The sequence below is a fragment of the Saccostrea cucullata genome, unplaced genomic scaffold (genome assembly GCF_032062105.1).
Source record: "Saccostrea cucullata isolate Sc308-1 unplaced genomic scaffold, CSIRO_AGI_Scuc_v1 ctg614, whole genome shotgun sequence".
Taxonomy (NCBI): domain Eukaryota; kingdom Metazoa; phylum Mollusca; class Bivalvia; order Ostreida; family Ostreidae; genus Saccostrea; species Saccostrea cuccullata.
The window spans coordinates 41445-63584 of record NW_026929124.1 but is presented as its reverse complement, the minus strand read 5'-3'; the positions used below and the strand labels follow the sequence as shown (position 1 = coordinate 63584).

The 22140-nt window shown below is 35.2% G+C and overlaps 2 protein-coding genes across 2 annotated transcripts; one reads left to right on the top strand and one right to left on the bottom strand.

Moving 5' to 3' along the window:
• Nucleotides 1–2344: 2344 nt before the first annotated feature.
• LOC134279843 (BTB/POZ domain-containing protein 9-like) lies at nt 2345–9939 on the bottom strand. The gene is made up of 12 exons (XM_062762257.1): nt 9830–9939; nt 7847–8060; nt 7464–7599; nt 6523–6753; nt 6002–6266; nt 5502–5721; nt 5170–5289; nt 4674–4783; nt 4214–4403; nt 3922–4029; nt 3601–3679; nt 2345–3496 (listed from the first exon to the last, which is right to left on the bottom strand). Exons 2-12 carry the CDS (start codon nt 8029–8031, stop codon nt 3257–3259), a joined length of 1884 nt encoding a protein of 627 aa, XP_062618241.1. The 5' UTR covers nt 8032–8060; nt 9830–9939; the 3' UTR covers nt 2345–3256.
• Nucleotides 9940–10338: 399 nt separating this feature from the next.
• LOC134279854 (dr1-associated corepressor-like) lies at nt 10339–20197 on the top strand. The gene is made up of 7 exons (XM_062762272.1): nt 10339–10459; nt 14576–14648; nt 15040–15133; nt 15273–15404; nt 17914–17980; nt 18142–18434; nt 18643–20197. Exons 1-7 carry the CDS (start codon nt 10418–10420, stop codon nt 18971–18973), a joined length of 1032 nt encoding a protein of 343 aa, XP_062618256.1. The 5' UTR covers nt 10339–10417; the 3' UTR covers nt 18974–20197.
• Nucleotides 20198–22140: the final 1943 nt, after the last annotated feature.

Below are 22140 nucleotides of genomic sequence, written 5' to 3'. Positions count from 1 at the left end.
AAATTTGTCGTGAATAAAAGTTGGTTTACAATACATGTATATGGCATAAAAATTTCTGCTTGGTTTCATCATAGTGTATATTGTATGTTATTCCACTGCTGTCCAAGATACGATCTTCATCTTTGGACTGTTATGTTCATGTTTTGAACTACATATATATATAGAAACTATTGGAAATATCGGATATTGATATGTCACTGATGCATTTAATTATTATCGATACATACTCTATAATTTCCTTTCAACACATGCAGATGAATTTTTTTTTTAAATTGATGAATTTATTTCTCACTATTTTCAATTTGTTTATTCTATTTATGGTGTTTAAATAAAATATGTTTTCTTAAATTCTAAAGGGAATTTGTTTCTTCATTAATGTTAGAAGTTAAGACAAAAAACAATTCTAAAATACTGTAGACGTACCTTTTTCCATGGGGTCAAAATTCCGCGGAATGTCGATTTGTGTTTAATCCGCGGGTAGAAAATTAAGCAGATTTCTTTGGCTGTCACTATATGTCTTACATTTATATTAAGTACGCTTGGACAAATTTCCGCGGAAAATTTAAGTCCGCGTATATAGCGTAAATTAATACCACGCGGAAAAAAGTACTTCTACAGTAACCTGATACCAAAAGATTTCTCTTATTTGAAAGAATTTGCTACAAAAAATATATATATTTATATTGATTTATCAGCACTACTCAAATGTATTGATATAAAATATTTCACCAATACACTATATCTGCTGTGCAATAAAACTCCAAAGGTCTCTTTTAATGATTCCTTGACAAAGTTTTAAAGTACTTCAACAAACAAGAGGCCCAGGGGCCACATCGCTCACCTGAGCAATTGGATAGGAAAAAGCACATATGAGATCAGAACTGAAAGTTTACTGAAAGGGGGGGGGGAAGGGGGTTTGAATTTTAACCCCCAGGGGTCATGATTTGAACAAACTAGAATCTACACTACCTGAGGATGATTCCCTATAAATATCACTAAGCATGGCTTTGAAGTACTTGAAAAGAAGATTTTAAAAGGTTTCCCTTAAATTCCTATGTAAAACTTTGATCGGCCATTAGGCCCCACCCTACCCCCGGGGGTCATGATTTGAACAAACTTGAATCTACACAACCTGAGGATGATTCCACAAGAGTTTCTTGTCCAATATATTCCTACGTAAAACTTTGATCTGCCATCGTGGCCCCACCCTACCCCTGGGGGTCATGATTTGAACAAACTTGAATCTACACTACCTGAGGATGATTCCATATGAGTTTCATCTTTCCTGGCCCTGTGGTTCTTGAGAAGAAGATTTTTAAAGACTTTTCCTATATATTCTTATGTTCAACTTTTATCGGCCATTTTGGCCCCACCAGGACCGTAACTACCATTGAGGCAACGGAGGCAATTGCCTCCTCTAGATTTTCATTTTTTTTTTTGGAAATAAGAAACACAACACAAGCAGCTTGATCAAGATTGATCATTTATTTGTTTGATTATAGCCACCTGAGCAATTTTTCAGCTATCCAGTGAGTGTCACCATTACCTATGCTCGGCGTTCAGGGCCTTTGAGCAGGAAGGGATCTTTATCGTGACACACCTGCTGTGACACAGGACCTCGGTTTTTCCCGTCTCATCCGAGGGACTGTCCCATTCAGTTGCTTCTTACAACACGCCATATAAGTGAAATATTCTTGAGCGGGACGTAAAATTGAAATTTATTTGATCATATCTATCCAAAATAGTACATAAATTAATATAATAAAGTGGTAAGCATTCTAAAATCATAAAATTGAGCCGTTTGAAGCAATTTTTTTAAAATGGGGCTTTGCCCCCCAAATCTTTGGGGGCCTCAATCGGTGGCCCCCAAACCCCCGCCTCCTCTATCTTTTACCCCTAGTTACGGCCTTGCCCACCCTTCCCCCGGGGGTCATGATTTGAACAAACTTGAATCTACACTACCTGAGGATGATTCCACGAGTTTCATCTTTCCTGGCCCAGTGGTTCTTGAGAAGAAGATATTTTAAAAATGCCATTAATTTTTCTCTAATTCATAATTACCTCCCCATGGAAAAGGGCGCGGCCCTTCATTTGAACAAACTTGAATCCCCTTTACTCAAGGATACTTTGTAGCAAGTTTGGTTGAATACCCAGTGGTTCTTGAGAAGAAGATGAAAATGTGAAAAGTTTACGACAATAAACGACAACGACAGACGACGGACAAATTTTGATCAGAAAAGCTCACTTGAGCCTTTGGCTCAGGTGAGCTAAAAAGTGTTGAAGTTACATGTAGGTATATCTACCATTTCCAAGCCTGAGGTTTCATGAATGAAAACACAAATGGTGAATCAAAATTTAATTTAATGCAAAAAACCAACATCATTTAATATGAAATATCTTTAACATTTCTCACTGCACACAAATGCTACTTAATTTTCTGCTAATAAAATACAATGCAGTGACTGATCTAACAATCACTAAATAATATCTGACTGGATTTTGATTTGAATCTAGCTATTCTGTACAGTAGTGGCATCATGTGGACATTTAAAAAATTAGATAAATATAAAAACAATTAGGAAAATCATCAATACTGGAGTGTTGTTTCTAACAGTTTACCGGTACTTATTTTCCTAATCAAATGGGTTTACATGTATTTCTGGTTTCTCACAAAGATCAGATGCTAAATCATGGTTGGTAAATTTTCATGAGGCGTTTTTTGGTTACTAGTATTTACAGGAATACAAGTATAAGACAAAATTTAGCCCTAGTTTCTACCATAAATAAACCTAATAAATGCACCAAATTGAGAGATTTTTTACATTCATTTAATCATTAAGATATCAAATCTACGCTCTTCATGTGACAGAATGAATGTTAGTCATATTGATAATTTGGATTTCCTCCTTCAATAATTAATTCCTGTTTCCTTGAATAAATAATGATACAATCAACTTAAGAAAAAAACAAATTTAAAACACTCTTTCTAAAGTGCATTTATGTGTAAAGCAAATTTCATTTTGTTTAACTGTAACATACTCTTTCTAAAGAGTCATCAGTATCAAAATAAATAAAATACACTGTACATATACATCTGAATGCTTAAATTTGTTCTAACTTAAAAAAAAAAAACTGTAAAGCTGTCTATGTCAATTAGTCACAACTGTGTTAAATCAGGGAATATTTATTCTCCTGACTGTAACACAAAATCACAGAAAAATTGCACTCTCCTTTAGAAATTCTGTCCAATCAGAAGCTAGTTTTCCGACTCGTGAGAGCTGTTGCTGTCCAATCGATCGGCTTCTGGGGCATCATGGGGGGAGTACTCTGCACTTGCATAAGTCTCTGAACTTTGGGACTGGTGCATATTGGGTCTGGGGGAGGGGCTGGCAGACCTGGGCCCAGGGGCTTGGGGACTTGCAGGAGATGGGACACTATTGTTGTTAGCAGTGTTGGTCATCTCTGCAGGGCATTCAAAATGAACACAATGGAAAACCTAGGTGAAAAAGACCATGATTATTGTTTTGAAAGTGTATTCAAATGCACACTGGTAGTAACAGAAGTAGATGATATATTTTTAATAAAAAGTCAATTCATTACCTCATTTGCTGTATTATGGGTTCCAACAATCTTCACAAATGTTACAGGTCTCTTCTCAAATTTAATAACTTGCCATGATCTACAAATAAATCAATTAAAATAATACTACATGTACAACATTCAACAAATCACATTTAATGGAAAATCAATCATGAATAAAAATGGTACTACATATACAACATTCAAAAAATCACAATTAGGCCCTAATGGACATTATCTACATTACACTACATGTAGTTATTTTTTCTTTGGCACCTTATCATGGGTGATACATGTACTATATTCATTTAATATTTCTTGATTTTTGAAGTGGACACTTACTTGCACTGCTCCTTGCGCTTGTCAGCCAGGGAGAACCATGATTTCTGATCTGTGGAGACTTCTACATAATAACTATAGCTCCTGTCGTCACAATCCCACAACAGCAACCTGAAGTAAAACATGGAAGGAAGAGACTCAGTATAGAGCTCTGCAGATGAAAATATGGAAGATTTCATAGGTGATTTTTCCTCTTACATTTCATTTTTTTTTTTTATCTTTTATTAACAATTATGGTAAGCAGTTTGGTGAAAAAGTGGTATCTCACACACATTATAATGACAAGAGCCCTTACCTCATGGTGTCTATGATGTAGGGCTGGGCTAGCTGGACAATAATGGCCCCACTCCCCAGCTGGTGGCAGGTGTAGCCCGAGTCCCAGTCATAGTGCCTGGTGTCCCCATTAATGAGGGCATTCCTGCTGCGACTCACCCCCTCAATCACACAGGCACCTGCTGCTATTGTGGCAACATTCTCAGATGGAACTAAAGATACCAAATAAAAACTTACTCATCAAATACTGCTAATGTCTTGTCTAATTTTACACTCAGATTTCTGTTAAGACTAAAGAGCTTGATTAGCCTGACCTCCAATCAAATCTTGTTCAATCAATAACTAAGCATGTTATTCAGATTATCGAAGTTTTTCATTATTGTACATAATCTCTTCATATTTTCCCTTACACAGAGACTTCCACTCATGGAATTTCTTTCTTTCTTTTTTTTTCTTTTTTATTACAGAAATCTGTTACTCACCCACTAAACCCTGCTCCAACACAAAAGGTTTGTTTGTGAAGAGGCATTCAAAAGAAACAAGATGGAACACTCTGTTGACAGTGTTATGAGTTCCAACAACCTTTATGTATCTGAAAGACATATATCAAACAATATTAAATATAGTTTTAACAAATGTATTTACATAACACTAGAAAACTAGCCAGAGCTCCATGAAGACTTACATATATGAGGTTGGTGATGTAGGAATTTGATTTTTTTTTCATATTTATAAGAATTTCAATTTACATTATAAGTAGACAGGTAAAATAGCAGATAGATGGGTGAACAAACAAACAACCAGAATGAATACTACAGGATACCCACATATCATAATAAAGATGTTTCATGTCTAATACTAATGAGTAAAGCCAAGGTAATTATCTAGAGTGCACACCAATTTTTTGGAAAAATTTCATTATATACACCCCTATTAAGACTGGAAACTGTGTTAGCATTTCCACATGAGTGCTATTACCTGACAACTCTTGGTTGGAAGAAAAGTGTTTGCCAGGACCGACACAGGTATTTACTGTGATCCACCACCTTTTCATAGTCCTTGTCATCCATAGAAACTTCCAGGTAATACGAGTAGGACCTATAAATCAAACAAGTAGGAATCAAGTAAGAAAAGTAAACAAATCTCTAGCTTAAACTGACTTTCTTTTAAAAGAATTAGATACCCAAGTAGTATTTTAAAGAAATTATTTTCTTTTAGTTTTACTATCAATGAAGTAAAGTGAATGAATAATGTGTAACAAAGCTTTCAAATAGTTTTTTATGTATTTTTTTTTCTCTCTCTCTTTTTACCTCATATCCCTATCCCACAACAATAGTTTGATACAGTTGATGATGTAAGGGCTGGCTAATTTAATCACCACGCCCTGTCCATAATTATCGTCAATAGGGTGACGTGTGAACCCTCTGTCCAGATCGTAATTTTGACAGTCGCCATCAAGAAGTGAATTTTTCATCTCCCCCCGAATTACCTGGGCTCCAAACCTCTGTGTAGCTATGTTTGTTTCTGGAACTATATTCAGGGTATATGCATGTTAATATAATGTATAAAAAATATTTCCCAATAAAATATATGTACATGTATTTGAAATAAGTTATAATCATGATTCATCCTTTCATTATTGAGAGTAAAATTACTTTTATAAGATAAATATTGTTGATTCTTCTTTGTCAACTGAGATATAAAGATTGGAAGTAAACAGCAAGTAAGTACATGTATCGGTAGTTATTTTGATTTTTTTTTTATGATTCTAAATTTAAAATTCATTAAGAACCAAATCCTGTCTACTGACTTAGTGAGCCTCTGTAATTGAGTTCCATGTCCCGACTCTCTGACTGCAGTTTGATTGCGTCTAGTATGGAATCAGCTGATACTAGTGCCGTAGGTCTGACCACGTTCAGCAGGTCATTCATGGTCATCAGGGGTAATCTCACACACTGCAGAATGGGGCTCGGGTCCTGACCCTGGTTGTGTTCGGACCATTTAACCACAGCATTAAATATTGTACTCTCCGGGGCACAAAAGGAGTCCCTTGATATCAAATCTTTGACTGAACTCTGAAAAAAGAAAATTCATAGCATTTCAAAATAATCCTTCAATGTAAGATGTAAATTTCAGGGCATCTATATGTTACAGCACAAATTTCCTCTTCCTCTTCTTAGTTCTACTAAACATTTGCATCTTTTACTAAATACAAATACACAAAATGATCCTTAATCTGAACATTAGTTGTACATATCCTTCAGAGCATAAACTAGTTATATCTTTCAAAATCCAAGCTTTAATCATTTTAAAATGGATCTGAAAACTCACCTGAGACAAGGTAAGAAAAGTCTCATTCACCAAAATATCTTGAGCATTTCTGTCAATGAAATCCTTGCAAACTTGACACAGGGAAGTAAGATGATACATGTTTGCAATGTCATAAATCAGACAGACATTCGAGATGTTCAAAATTGCCTTCAAATAGTCAGAAATAGCAGTTTCAAGATCTACAAAGCCATAGCGATGAGACATCCCCAATATGTCCAACAAATTTTCATCCTGTAAATAAAATTTTTAAAAAATGCATGTTATTTCTAGAATAAGTATATCTATCATATTTTGACTATAAGAAGAATATCCTATTGAAACACAGAGCAGCATTCTGTAAAGACCAGATTTGGCAGAAGTTTTCCATGGTGTAAGGATATAGTGTACAAAGATCTTTATTTCCTATCTAGCTTGTAATACGAGCTTTGACTGGTTACAAAGTCGGGTGTAAATATCCTTGCACCCGACTTGAGCCGGGTGTAAATAAAACGTGACGTCACAATGCATACATTCTCTATGATAAAAACCAAATAACATGACGTCACTATGCATTGTAGTACGTAGTTATCTAATCGATAGATTGAGACACACTCTGATGTTTACAAAGCATTTTTATGGGTACAAAGGAAATAAATTCACTATCCAGGTCCACGCAAGGGTGTACAGGGATTTACATCGGGTCATATTCCATGTATGGAATAAAACCCAGGGTAAATCCCCGTACACACTTGATTGAACCTGGATAACTAATATTATTTCCAGGAAATAATGTAGAAGAACAGAATAACATAACATGGAAAAAGATATGGCAAAAGGTGGAGTTTGAAATATGAATAATTTTCTGAAGACATGCATAGAGAATCAAGTTAACAAGAAGGAAATCTTGTCAATCTTAATCTCATATAATGCAACCATGTCTGTTTCAGGATCTTAGATGTTACCTTGATTTCTAGCAGGTTAAGACGTCCACTGTACATGTACTTCAACAGGATGCTAAACGCTGAGGCAGAGGTGTCCTTCAGTTCCACCTGTGTAGTGCCTGGCTGAGATTCTTTCATCCCACCATACAAAAGAGCTCTAAACAACAGAGATTACCAGTATTTTTATAATTTGAACAAGCTGCGAGATATGAACATATTTTATATAAAACATAGAGAACACTTTTTTTAATTTCACTTTTTTATTTTGGTAATTTTGTTTATTTTTTTTCAATAAACAAAAATATGTCTTTTAAAATGTTAAATATTTAAAGATAAATAGTTAAAATTTTAATAATTAATATCGAAATTACTGACAGAATATTGGAGTGTATCATTTAATGTACCTGAAATACTCTGATCTTGTTGCCAAAATAACTTTGTGTGCAGGAAATGGTACATTTTCCACAACGAGAGTAATATCACTGTAATCGGAGTTCTCCACTAATTCACCAAGATTGTCAGAAAGAAAAGAAACATGATCAACGATGCCTGCTGGTGGAGGAGATCGCAAGTGCCGATGGTCACACATTTTTCCACAGTTTTTTAATTCATAGCAATCTGAAAGGCAGAAATTACATATTTTTTTAAATTGCAGATGCAGTTATCAGCATGTAGAGGTGTTTGCATAGCAAGCTCTTTAGCTTACATTAACATGAGAGGAAATTCCAGTCCAAACCAGATACCTCGGAAAAAGTCACAATTTTACAATTAAATTCAGTACCAACATTCTGTTTAAAATATGCAAACACATGCAACAATGTCAAAAGACGTCAAAGTCTATACATGTATGTAACAAATATTACATGCAGTTTTCATAGCCGGATCTAAAGTAAATCTGAATAGCAATCTCAGTATCTGTGCTTGCCCTAATGGTCGCATCATCAACTTATGTTTGATTAATCAAATGACAGTTAAAAAAAAAAAAAAGCAGTGAAGATGCCAAAAGTAGGGTGTGAGACATTGCTAATTTCAGGCTTTTCAGGGAAAACCCTGATTAGCAAGTATAATATACACTTATCCACTGGATGTGAGTGGGATAGCTCTTTTATCAAACCCGCGACAGAGAACTATTCCCCGAGGGCTTGCCCGAGGGGAATAGTTTCTGTCAAGGGTTTGATAAAAGAGTTATCCCACTCACAAACAGTGGATAAGCGTTTTATTATACTGATGTATAATATAATTTCTGAGGTTTGAATTTTTTCGGGGTAAGATAATACTGCAAGAATAATCTGAAATCCTGATGACGTCACAATGCTACTGAAGTCATTATGACATCACCAGTAGATAGATCTATCGTTGGAAATCAAAATTGGAGGCAAAAATTGCATGAAAATTTTCCGAGGGTGGATAGCAAGAACTATACCCCCGGGGTATAGCTTTGCTATGCGTGAACTATAAAAGATAGCTATTTTACCTTCTGAACTTTATATAGGAAACATTTTAACAGAAGTATAATAATGACATTTATCAATAAGGTAATACCTAAAAATTTGAAAAAAGTGGGGATGTTTTATTTTTGTAAAGAGGAATTATTGTTATTGCTAACTTAAAAATAAACTTTACATAAATGTTTACAAAAGAGTGACTACCAGGTCCAGTCCAAAGACTATTTCTACCTACGTAGCTATTAATAGCTACCTAGGTATTTAAAGCTACCCAGAGTAGCTATTTTTACCTACTTTATATAATTTCTGCATTTTGCGACCAAAAGACCAAACGGCGCAACTTGGTGAATACCATATTTTTTGATACGGTCACACTAATCATGAAAACGACAAAATTTTGGCCAAAAAAATGATTACTTCCTAAATTGGCAATTTTACATTAGTTTCTATGCAAAATTAATAATATACGAAGTTTTCATTTTTTCGCAAAATTTTTGTCATATTTATCATCAGTGTGACTGTATCAAGAAATTTTGTGCTCACCATGTTGCGCCGTTCCTGCATTTGGCCACAAAATGCAAGTACAGCAGAAAGTAGGTAAAAATAGCTACTTTGGGTAGCTTTAAATACCTAGGTAGCTATTAATACCTACGTAGGTAGAAATAGTCTTTGGACAGGACCTGACTACGGACAAGGTGATATGTCATTTCCCACTGGATTATGCTTGATACCAGTTGTCTTACATTTATTAATAGGGACACATTATCACTTATTTAATCCTAATGAATTGATGCTACTAAGTAAAAAAAGTAAGTTTAACTGACATTGATAGAAATGAAAGTGAACTTCAACCTAGATGGAAAAACTTGTCACAAAAATGTGCTCTGAATACTATAAAGATAATTTTACGTGTTCTCTTTAAGGAATACAAACATATCTTACCTTAAATGCTTCCTAATTAAGACAGCTACATCCTTTGAATATGTATCAGTTGGTCTCAACTGTTCGAGTCAACACAAGCAAAATTTACTTTCCGACATGTTTATTTTCCTGTAGCTTGTAAGCGGTGCAATATATATTGACCCCTAAGCATTTTGGTCCGTATCATGGTACTTAAATTGATATAAGGGTATTTTTTATTCACTGTATGAAATTATATTGTTGAATCTTTTTTGATTGATAAAATAGTTGCTTCTGTTAAATATCTTTGAAACTTAAATCAAACTAGTTTATTTTTATATGAAAATTCAAGACCCCCCCTTTTTTTTTTACTATCAATGACAAGAAAACACAAAAAATCACTGGAAGTAATACATTATTCATATGTATAAATCAATTGAAAATAATAATAATAATTTGAATAATTAACCCCAAGAATTCCAATGATCCCAAATGTCCCTACATTTAACATGAAAAGGTACCATTTTCCCAGACCACCTATGAGCTAACTCGTTATGCTAACTTCCGGTTTGAGAAATTTTTTTGCTGGTGGAAGAAAAATTACTGAAAAGGTTACAAATCCAGGAAGAAATGCCTAGCAAAAAGAAGAAATTCAGTGCCCGGTTTCCACCAGTATGTTTAATCAATATTTCTTCAGTTTACTTCTTTATTAGCACGTAAATCACGAAGAGGGAATGTTTTACAAATGCTTAATACACCCCCCTCTTTTCAGCCGGTTTGTCCAAAAATGTTCACTTAGGAATCATTGTTTTTTGTAATTAATGTTATGTAAGAAGTGATTTATAACAGAGTAAATGCTTTTGTAAAATTTTATATAGTAAGAAAAGACACTGCTATTTTCTACTTCTAACGTGAAAATGATAAAATCTGTTAGTGACAGAGAAATCAATGATCACATTGAATGATTGATAATGATATCAATGAATTGAATGAAAATTAATATTTTTGCTCTGCTGGTCAGAGATTTCTGTGAACGGTGTTGCCATGGTTATTATCAATAGAAATTTCAGTGAAATTCCTTTAAAGAATGCTATACTTCCCCTACATCAGTTTTGGTCTGATTTCAATTTAACTTGGCACACAGGTAGACAATACTAAATTACATAATTTAGTATATCAGTTTTTGATTTTGATATAAGGTGTTGCTATGGTTACTAAGAACAGAAATTTCTTTAAAACGCTACTCCTACAGTTTTGGTCTGATTTCAATATAACTTGGCACACATGCAGATTACACTAAGGCCAAAAATAAAAATAGTCTTGTTTCCTGCTACCCGACCTACCCTATTTTTTTTGCACCCGACCCTAAAGTTTTTATTTAGTTTTTGAGGGAAAATCGAAAATTTTATGATCCAAAAGTGAAACAAATATACATTCAAGTGGTATTTCATGAAATATATATGTTTTAAATTTGGACCTGCATGAAACACTACTTATTTTAAACGATAATATTGACCAATGACATGTTCAATTTGGTTTTGTAATATTTCATATCCTACAAATACCATTGGAAAAAATAAAATGAAATAAAAAAATAAAATAATTTTCCGACCTACCTACCCTATTTTTTTTAGGCTGGTAGCAGGAAACAAGACTATTATTTTTTTTTGGCCTAAGGTACATAATTTAGTGCTTTGGTTTTTTATTTAGATGAATGGTGTTGCCATGGTTTCTAAAAATAGAAATTTCTTTGAAATATTAAAACGCTACTCCATACACCTACAATTTTGGTCTGATTTCAATATAATTTGGCACACAAGTAGACAATTCTAAAATACATAATTTAGTATATCGATTTTTGATTTTGATATAAGGTGTTGCTATGGTTACTAAGAACAGAAATTTCTTTAAAACGCTACTCCTACAGTTTTGGTCTGATTTCAATATAACTTGGCACACATGCAGATTACACTAAGGTACATAATTTAGTGCTTTGGTTTCTTATTTAGATGAATGGTGTTGCCATGGTTTCTAAAAATAGAAATTTCTGTGAAATATTAAAACGCTACTCCACCTACAATTTTGGTCTGATTTCAATATCATTTGGCACACAAGTAGACCACACTAAGATAAATAATTCTATTTATTGTTGCCTGTTGCAAACTTTCAAAACCAAGTGCTACTTTTCCTTTGTTAAACATACAGACCAGTAGAACTACAGTCTCATCAGAGACTTCTGGTTTACAACCAGTACAGTAAAAATATTTAATATCCTTACAAAAAACTGCCAGAGGTGACGACAGTGGGTGCGTTCACAACAATTTGTACCGTTGGTACCATTGGACCCACATGTATTCTAATTTTGGGTAGAGTTGGTAGGAAACTCACCAATGTTAACAATGGCACCATTGGTGTACCATTTGTGACATTGGTGTATACCATTGTTAACATTCACAGATTTCTTAGAAGAAAATGTCAAACCAATATTATTATTCTTGCTTCGTGCATCATTTTGCAGCAAGAGAATGCTTTCAGAAATACTTTTTCAGTACAGTAAAGTACTTCTCCACAACAGAATTTTTTTCAAACTTGTCTTCCGGATTGTCAAATGTAAAATAATTAAATTAATGAAATTTTGATTCTACATTAAATACACTAAAAAGTTATTAAAATAAAGATTTTGAAACTTTCAGTCAAGAAAAACCACATTTAAAAAAAGATGTTTCACACCTATACACAGAGTTTATGTATATAGGTATGGTAAAAACATTACAATGATTTGTTACTTTTTCAATTTTTAGCTCACCTGAGCCGAAGGCTCAAGTGAGCTTTTCTGATCACATTTCTGTCTGTCCGTCCGTCTGTCCGTCTGTCTGTCCGTCTGTAAACTTTTCACATTTTCGACTTCTTCTCAAGAACCACTGGGCCAATTTTGACCAAACTTGGTACAAAGCATCCTTGGTTGAAGGGGAATTTAAATTGTTAAAATGAAGGGACATATCCCCTCGCAAGGGGAGATATTCAAGAAAAGACAAAAATAGGGTTGGGTCATTAAAAAATCTTCTTCTCAAGAACCACTGGGCCAGTAAAGCTGAAACTTATGTGGAAGCATCCTGGGGTAGTGTAGATTCTAAATTGTTCAAATCATGACCCCCGGGGGAAGGGCGGGGCCACAATGGGAAATCAAAGTTTTACATAGAAATATATAGGAAAAATCTTTGAAAATCTTCTTCTCAAGAACCACTGGGCCAGAAAAGCTGAAACTTATGTGGAAGCATCCTGGTATAGTGTAGATTCTAAATTGTTTACATCATGACCCCCAGGGGAAGGGCGGGGCAACAATGGGGAATCAAAGTTTTACATAGAAATATATAGGAAAAATCTTTGAAAATCTTCTTCTCAAGAACCACTGGGCCAGAAAAGCTGAAACTTATGGGGAAGCATCCTGGTATAGTGTAGATTCTAAATTGTTCACATCATGACCCCCGGGGGAAGGGCGGGGCCACAATGGGGAATCAAAGTTTTACATAGATATATATAGGAAAAATCTTTGAAAATCTTCTTCTCAAGAACCACTGGGCCAGAAAAGCTGAAACTTATGTGGAAGCATTCTGGAATAATGTAGATTCTAAATTGTTCAAATAATGACCCCCGGGGGAAGGGCGGGGCCACAATGGGGAATCAAAGTTTAACATAGATATATATAGGAAAAATCTTTGAAAATCTTCTTCTCAAGAACCACTGGGCCAGAAAAGCTGAAACTTATGTGGAAGCATCCTGGTATAATGTAGATTCTAAATTGTTCAAATAATGACCCCCGGGGGAGGCGGGGCCACAATGGGGAATCAAAGTTTTATATTGAATATATAGGAAAAATCTTTGAAAATCTTCTTCTCAAGAACCACTGGGCCTTAAAAAGTGAAGCTTATGTGGAAGCATAGTGTAAATTCTAAATAGTAGGAATCATGACCCCCGGGGGAAGGGCAGGGCCATTATAGGGAATCAAAGTTTTACTTTCAGGAAAAATCTTTGAAAATATTCTAGGAACCACTGGGCCAAAAAAGCTGAAACATATGTGCCCATGGAAGGATCATGGGGAAGTGTAGATTTCAAATTGTCTAAATTGTGATCAGGGGGGGTAGGGTGGGGATGCATTATGTATAACAAGGGGGAAATCTGGTAAAGAACAGAATGGTCAAAGCTTCTCAGGTGAGCGATGTGGCCCATGGGCCTCTTGTTTTCCCAAGGGAAAACTTTTATAGAATAATCTTGTTATTAATTTTATAGATAGAAAATGATTTATAGAGGAAAAATGAACTCTGTTATGCATAAAATTTATTTGAATTTACCAAATACCACCTGGTAAACCTAGAGATCTCTCGGGTTCTCTGTTTACTTGGGCCGACTCGATCAGTACCCTCCATTTTGTTTGACGTCATTAAAAAAGTTACCATCACTAACAGAGCTCTAGTTTGTCTGCAGAAAAATCTACCTATGGTAATTTTATTCGGCAAACTTTGGTACCATTGGCTTACCAATGGTAAAAAAATTCTACCAGTGGTAACTTTTGTCAGCCAACGCACCCAGTGTTTTTCCATTGTCTTTAGGTGGTGACACAAAATACAGATACATGTATATCTTTACAGCATGTCAAACCAAAACCTTGCAAAGGAAATTTTCTTTGGCTCTGTACAATAGATTGTTTTACAATTCAATTTGGAGATGTTGAGGCTTCATAAAGATTAGAAAAATAATTCATAGTATTAATTTTTATTTTTATTTTTTTAGGCTCGAATAAAGAAAATCATGCAAACTGATGAAGATGTGGGCAAGGTGGCAGCTGCAGTACCTGTACTTATATGTATCCTTTCAGTGTGTAGCCATCAACAAAAATGAATTGAGAACATACATTTACATGGTAGTTTAGGAACCCTTGTTTTTTCATTGCATCTGAAAATGAAGGCCATTCAATCCAGAGAGTTTGAAAGAAAAGAGAGCAGAGAGTCTGTTAATAAACTTTACCCAACTTTAACGAAGAGGTGGATAGATTTAAGATTTTCCACTGTAGGATTTTTAAAGCACCAATTACAAAACAAATCCTGTCATTTTATTTTAAATTTATTTTAACTGTTTAATTTATCAAAACAAGGTCACATTTTTTTTTTGCTATTCAAAGTATTCATATATGATACAAATCCTCTTTAAATGCTGTTTATTTCATCAGATTTTATGTTTCTTAACTTTACTAAAAGCTAGAGCTTTGGAGAAATTCATAGAAACTCTAATAATGAAAACCAGTGAAACCACAAAAACCAGGAATGCTAAAACCTTAACAACATCCCACATGTGAGTGAATACTTATGAATATAAATTACATTGTTCAGGAAAATAAAAAAATTCTCCAAAATACTTATCTTCAGCTAAATCATGTTCAACGTTAGATCCTTAAGACACCTGAATTGATTGAATTTGTGTTATTTTACAGCAAGCAGACCATTTATCAAGAGAAGAAGTTTGATTTTCTAAAGGACCTGGTGGCAAACGTGCCCGACCATCAAGCAGAGGAGGATACAGATTTGAACACTGGAGACATGACAAAACGACAAAAAACACCCAGGTACTAATGTATAGAATCAATCTGTGAGGGAAGGCCAAAGGCTGAAGTGAGCTTTTCTGATCACATTCTGTCCGGCGTCCATCTAGCTGTCTGTCCGTCTTTTCAAGAACCACTCGGCCAATTTCAATCAAACTTGCAATAAAGTATCCTTGTTTGTTAAAATAAAGGGCCACACCCTCTTCCAAGGGGAGATAATTCATAATTAATGAAAAAAATAATGATGATTTTTAAAAATCTTCTGAAGAAATACTGGGCCAGAAAAGATGAAACTCATGTGGAAGCATCCTCAGGTAGTGTAAAATCAAGTTTTTTCAAATCATGACCCATAGGGAAAATATTTTTTTAAAATGATCTTCTCAAGAACCACTGGGCCAGGAAAGATGAAACTCATATGGAAGCATCCTCAGGTAGGTAGTGTAGAATCAAGTTTTTTTCAAATCATAACCCCTGGGGGTAGTGCGGGCCACAACAAAAAAAATCCAAGTTTTACATAGGAAAAATCTTTGAACATCTTCTTCTCAAGAACCACTGGGCTAGGAAAGATAAAACTTATATGAAAGCATCCTCAGATAGTGTAGAATCAAGTTTCTTCAAATCATGACCGCTGGGGGTAGCACAGGGCCACAAAGGAAAATCAAAGTTTTACATAGGAATATATAGGAAAATCTTTATAAATTTTCTTTTGGAGATCAGCAAAGCCTTGATTGGTCATATTTAAATGGAACATCCTCAGGTAGTTTAAAATCACCCCACCTCACCTGTCCTCTTCGTGCCCACTTGCACAGAAGGCCACTGTGACACATAAGGCCCCAGTTTCGAATCAAGTTTGTTCAAATTCAGTTTGCTCAAATGGTAAATCATGATGGGATTGGGGAGTTGGTTGGGGCCGCAATAAACAATCAAAGTTTTTAATTGGAATCTAGGAAAAATTTCCTTCTATAGAATGGAAAGACCTTGTTTAGGTATATTGATATGGAAGCATCATTAGGTTGTGTAGATTCACATTTGTTAAAATCATGATTCCAGGAATAGGGAGGGGCCAAAATGGGGATGAAATTTTTACGAAGGAATATATAGAAAAAATCTTTTCAAGAAGAGTAAAGCCATTGTTATTGATGTGGAAGTATTCTCAGGTAGTATAAAATTAAAGCCCTACTTTTCAATACTTAACTGATTCGTGCCTTTTTAGCTCACCTGAGTCTAAGGCTCAGGTGAGCTTTTTTGATCACATTTTGTCCGTCTGTAAACTTTTCACATTTTCGACTTCTTCTCAAGAACCAAAGGACCAATTTTTACAAAATTTGTACAAAGCATCCTTGGATGAAGGGGAGTTTAAATTGTTAAAATGAAGGGCCAGGTCCTCTCACAAGGGGAGATAATCAAGAAAAGACAAAAATAGGGTGGGGTCATTAAAAAATCCTCCTCTCAAGAAACACTGGGCCAGGAAAGCTAAAACTTATGTGGAAGCATCCTTTGTTAGTGTAGAATCTAAATTGTTAAAATTTTGACCCCCAGAGGTAGGGTGGGGCCACAATATGGAATCCAAGTTTTACATAGAAATATATTGAAAAAATCTTTAAAAATCTTCTTCTCAAGAACCACTGGGCAAGGAAAGCTAAAACTTATGTGAAGCATCCTAGGGTAGAGTAAATTCTAAATTGTTAAAACAATGACCCCTGGAGTAGGTTGGGGCCACAATAGGGAATCCAAGTTTTACATAGAAATATATAGAAAAAATCTTTAAAAATCTTCTTCTCAAGAACCACTGGACCAGGAAAGCATCCTGGGGTAGTGTAAATTCTAAATTGTTAAAATCATGACCCCTGGGGGTAGCACGGGGCCACAATAGGGAATCCAATTTTTACATAGAAATATACATGTTTATAGGAAAAATCTTTAAAAATCTCTTCTCAAGAACCACTGGGCCAGGAAAGCTGAAACTTATGTGGAAGTATCCTGGGGTAATGTAGATTCTAAATTGTTAAAATCATGACCCTTGGGGGTAGGGTGGGGCAACAATAGGGAATCCAAGTTTTACATAGAAATATATAGAAAAAATCTTTAAAAATCTTCTTCTTAAGAACCACTGGGCCATTGGAGGTGACACTTTTATGGAAGCATCCTTGGGTAGCGTAAATTCTAAATTATCAAATCATAACCCCTGGGGGTAGGGTGGGGCCACAATAGAGAATCCAAATTTTACATAGAAGTATACAGGACAGATCTTTAAAAATCTTCTTCTCAGGAACCACTGGACCAGGAAAGCTAAAACTTACGTGGAAGCATCCTTGGGTAGTGTAACTATTAAATTGTCAAAATCAAGATAAGATAGGGGGTAGGGGCCACAATAGGTATTTACAAGAGGGGACATCTGGTGAAGAACTGAATCACCCAAGTTACTCAGGTGAGTGATGTGGCCCATGGGCCTCTCGTTTTAGCCAATATGCTCAGGTGAGTGATGTGGCCCATTGACCTCTTGTTGAATCTGGATATGGTTGTTTCATTTTAGACCAAGAAAACAAAGAACAGAAGGTAGAAAGAAAAGAAAAAAGAATTCATCAGAAAGCAACTCAGAGGTTAGCGTAGTCTTAAGTGACAAGTTTAGATTAATAAGGCAAAGTACCAGGTACCTGTTTTATGGGCCAGATAAATTTTATCAAGATTCTATAGAAGTAAAAAAAAAAAAGATTGTTAAACATTGTATCTTGGATGTATACAACTGAATTCTTTCTTACAGGAGGAAGAGAATGAGAATGGTTCCAGTACTGAGACAGATGAAGAGAGCAGTCAGCACACACAGCTGTCCTCAGGCAGTAGCAATGAACAACACCAGGGAATTCCCTCGGCCACGTACCCAAATCCCATCAACTCGGGAGAGAACCCTGAGGCTATGATGTCCTACCCATCCACCAGCAGTATGCCCAGCCACCCAGCTTACCCTCCACCAGGTTGCTACCCTCCCCAAGGATTACCTGGGTTACCCCCACAGGGAATGCATAATCCTTACTCTATGCAAATGAATAATCACATGTAAGTACCATAGAATTGATACAGGTGCACAAGAAAATTGCAGAGCTGGTGAAAAAGGAATAATTTTGTTTTAAAAAATAAATTTTTCATTGGATCGTAGAAAATAAGATTCTTAAACCAAATTGTTGAATATTTAGCAGTTTTACAGAATTATACTGTATTGCAAAGGCTTGATAGTACATTTTAATGTTTTTTTATTTCTTTCTAGGCCACAACAGACACAACCCCTGAATCTATGTAACAACCCATCATACAGCCCATCTATGTACATGTCATCTGGATATCCCTATCCCCCTTCATTAGGATACCCCTACCCACCTCATATGAATCCTATGCCTCCACCACACGAATCCCATCCAGGCATGAATCACTCATCAGCCCCCATGCCTGGCCCCTCCCATCTGCCGGTCTACCCCAAGGCCCCACCCCCATGTGATCAAGGACAGAACATGTCTCAGTCTAGCATAAATCCTGTAGCTCCATCACATGTAAAACAAACTCCACCCAACTCCGCTGAAGATGATGATTATGATGCGTGAATGGATTTCTGTGACCTTTCAACATCAATTTTATGCAAATTGACCCCCATGGGGAAAGAGAACAAACTCAGGATCATTTGTGAGCCATTTTATTCCGTTGTCATCTGATTACGTGTATTGATCTGTTAAAAACATAAATTGGTTAGAACTTGTAACTTTGTTTTGTTTTGGATAAAATTATTTGTCACCCTTTGAGATTGTGTGATGAACTCAGTATTTTTCACTGTTTGTTATGTTGCCTATAAAATATGCTATAGCTACACAGGTATAAATACTGTATACAGGGAATTTTTCGCCCCCATTTCATTTTCACCCCTATCGCCCTAAACTTGGACGAATTGAAAAAGGGGGCAAATTTAAAGAGTACAGTATATTTTCTTTAATAAAATTGTGACTGGGCAAATTTAAAACAGGGCAAAACTGTTTGTAAGTGTGAAAGGGCAAAAATAAAGTGGTGCGAAAATAACCCTGTATATATTATGCTTATGATTTCAAAGAAATGTAAAATATACATGCATATTACATGTACTTTAAATATAATCATGGGTCATTAATGCAGCTTGAACTTGCTTGAATATATTACACCAGAAAAACAAAACAAATAAAATAGTATTCTGTCTATATAGAGCTGTCTTATGTACCAAAATTTCCATGGAATGTATCTCATCATTTACCGGTAATATGAATTTTGCATTGCTTTAGAATTTAAGAGAACCAATGGTTGTATATTGTGTATACCAAGAGTTATTGATTTTTATCAATAGCAGTTGTGATAAATTCTTGTAATGTACTTAATCATAGTCTTTCCATAAAAAAAGGTGTTTCAGGAATAAAGTTCTTTACTGATAATATGTGGATACAATATCAAAGGAAAAAATCACTATATACATTCTTGTTTGAATGTCTGTACTTTGATGTGTAATCAATATTGCTTATCAGTATGTATCCATGCAAGAAAAAAATATGGTAGAAAGCCTTTGAAGTTATACATGTAATACTAAAGTAAAGAACAGACTTTTTTAAAGTCATGAGATACCTAGAAACAATGATTTGAATTGACATTTATTTGCTATATGAACAAGAACAAGGCTTTGAGACCTTTTGGATTACAGACTGTTTCCTAATATCACACTGTATGAAGTCAGTACATGTACATGTATTCCTAATGTAAAACTATTGTCTGATATTTTTTGACATGTGAATGATTAAAGTGATTGAACTGAGTTTGTTTGGCACATTATGTTCAGATTCAGATTTTATTCATAGACTCTTAGTACATTATAAATACATGTACTACAGGTAGTAAATTAATGTTTACCTCAAACAAATTTGATCACCTATTGTGGTCCCACCCTACAATCAAGGGGTCATGATGTGAATCATGATGTAAATCATAATCATGAATCTACACTTCTACATTAGTTTCATATTTTCTTGCACAGAGATTCTGATGAATCGAAAAAAAAAAATTATGGTCACCTTTCAGTTTTCATCAATCGTAGTGTATCGTGTGTTAACATTTTCAGCTCTTTCTCTGACACCAAACAATTTCCAAACAATTTGGCATATAACATCTATGGGTGAAGGGGAGTAATTTTTGTTTAATTTCATGGCCCCTACCCCCCTGGAGCCTGAGGGTGGGACAAAAACCCTTAAAATTATAGCAATCTTTAAAATCTTCTTTACTTCAGGAAATCAAGCAGCTAAATTGTTGGCATGATTGTTGTCGGCATTGAACCCTCAACCAAAATTGTGAATTTCATGGCCCCAGGGTCAGGGATTCTGGAGTTGGGGTAGGGGCTCTAAATTATCATATAGTGAAAATGCAATAATTCTTTGAAAATCTTCTCTGCTCCTGGGTAATATGAAAACAAACTAAATGCAGTTATGAGGAAGGCTGCTTCTACCAAAATTGTAAATTTTATGCCCCTCTGGGTCAAAGGTTTTTGTATAAGGGCAGGGCTGTAATGATTATATAGGGAAAAAAATTAAATTCACATATTTTTTACTATATATATTCAATAAAGCCCCACCTAAACATTAAAAAAATCCTGTTCCAGGGTTCATTCAAAATTTTGGAAAAGGGACCCTTGCTCATCATAACTATGCACTTAATTTGTCTGATAAATATAGGGAAGAGATTTTCAGAAAAAAACAAACTTTCATATGATCGATAAATCTCGGCCATAACATCAGTTCCCTGACCTAGGAGCCATGACTTAATTTCACAATTTTAATAGAGGCATCCTTGTTCATCATTACCATGCACTTGGTTTATCTGCTAAAGCTACAGGAGAGATTTCGAAAGAATTTAGGCATTTTCACAGTATGATCAATACTGCCCAGCCATTACATCAAAACCCAGGGGTCCCAATCTAATTAAAATTAGATGTTAGATCTGCTCGAATACTCGCTACTCTAACATCTAACAACATCCTATAGAGGGTCCAGTCAGAGGTCAAATTATATCAACCAATCAAAATGTTGCCTGCAAAATCATTTATTTGTTGAAGTGAATAAGTCTACAGGTGTTCCAAATTTGACCTCTGATGTGACCCTCTATGGGATGTTGTTAGATGTTTAGTGTAGCTAGTATGCGAGTGGTAACTAATATCTAATTTTCATTAGATTGCAGGGATCCTTAATTTCAAGTTTTGGTTGAGGGCTCAATGTTTATTACAGTGAAACATGTCTTATCCAACACTCACTGGGACTGGGAGACCAGTTTTGAGTCAAAATGGCAAGGGTGTCAGACTGCACAGTGTAAAGAACAATGGGAATTTGCATGGGATCAGAGAGCAAGTTCTTCTGTACAATGGGCCCCAGGGGTAAGGGAAATTTTTAACGCAGCTCCAAATATTTGGGGAAGCTTACCATTGGCATCTGCATCAGTGTCCAAGGTTTTAAAAGTTTTTGGAACTTTTTCTGTCAGGGACCTTGAATTTGCACAAATGACCTTGGGTCAAGGTTTTAACATACACTCAGGTCATATCTTAGTGTAGAATGGGAACTCACCAAGTTTATTTATAAGAAAGATAAGGAACAGATACAAATTATGAACTTTTTCTTTTGGTGACCTTGAACTTGTAAAACACCCTCAGCAGATGAACAATCTTTGTAGGAAGTAGTAGATTCTTAAGTTTCTCCATTAGAAAGACATGGGCCAC

Bases quoted from the DNA above. Each gene is read 5' to 3' on its own strand.
- LOC134279843 (XM_062762257.1), bottom strand. From the start codon at position 8,031: ATGTGTGACCATCGGCACTTGCGATCTCCTCCACCAGCAGGCATCGTT. The intron at 6,754-7,463 runs GTAACATCTAAG...TTTTATTTACAG, and splicing joins TTAACCTGCTAGAAATCAAG to GATGAAAATTTGTTGGACAT. The intron at 3,497-3,600 runs GTAATGAATTGA...TTTTTCACCTAG, and splicing joins CCCATAATACAGCAAATGAG to GTTTTCCATTGTGTTCATTT.
- LOC134279854 (XM_062762272.1), top strand. From the start codon at position 10,418: ATGCCTAGCAAAAAGAAGAAATTCAGTGCCCGGTTTCCACCA. The intron at 15,134-15,272 runs GTGAGTGAATAC...GTTATTTTACAG, and splicing joins ACCTTAACAACATCCCACAT to CAAGCAGACCATTTATCAAG. The intron at 15,405-17,913 runs GTACTAATGTAT...GTTTCATTTTAG, and splicing joins AAACGACAAAAAACACCCAG to ACCAAGAAAACAAAGAACAG.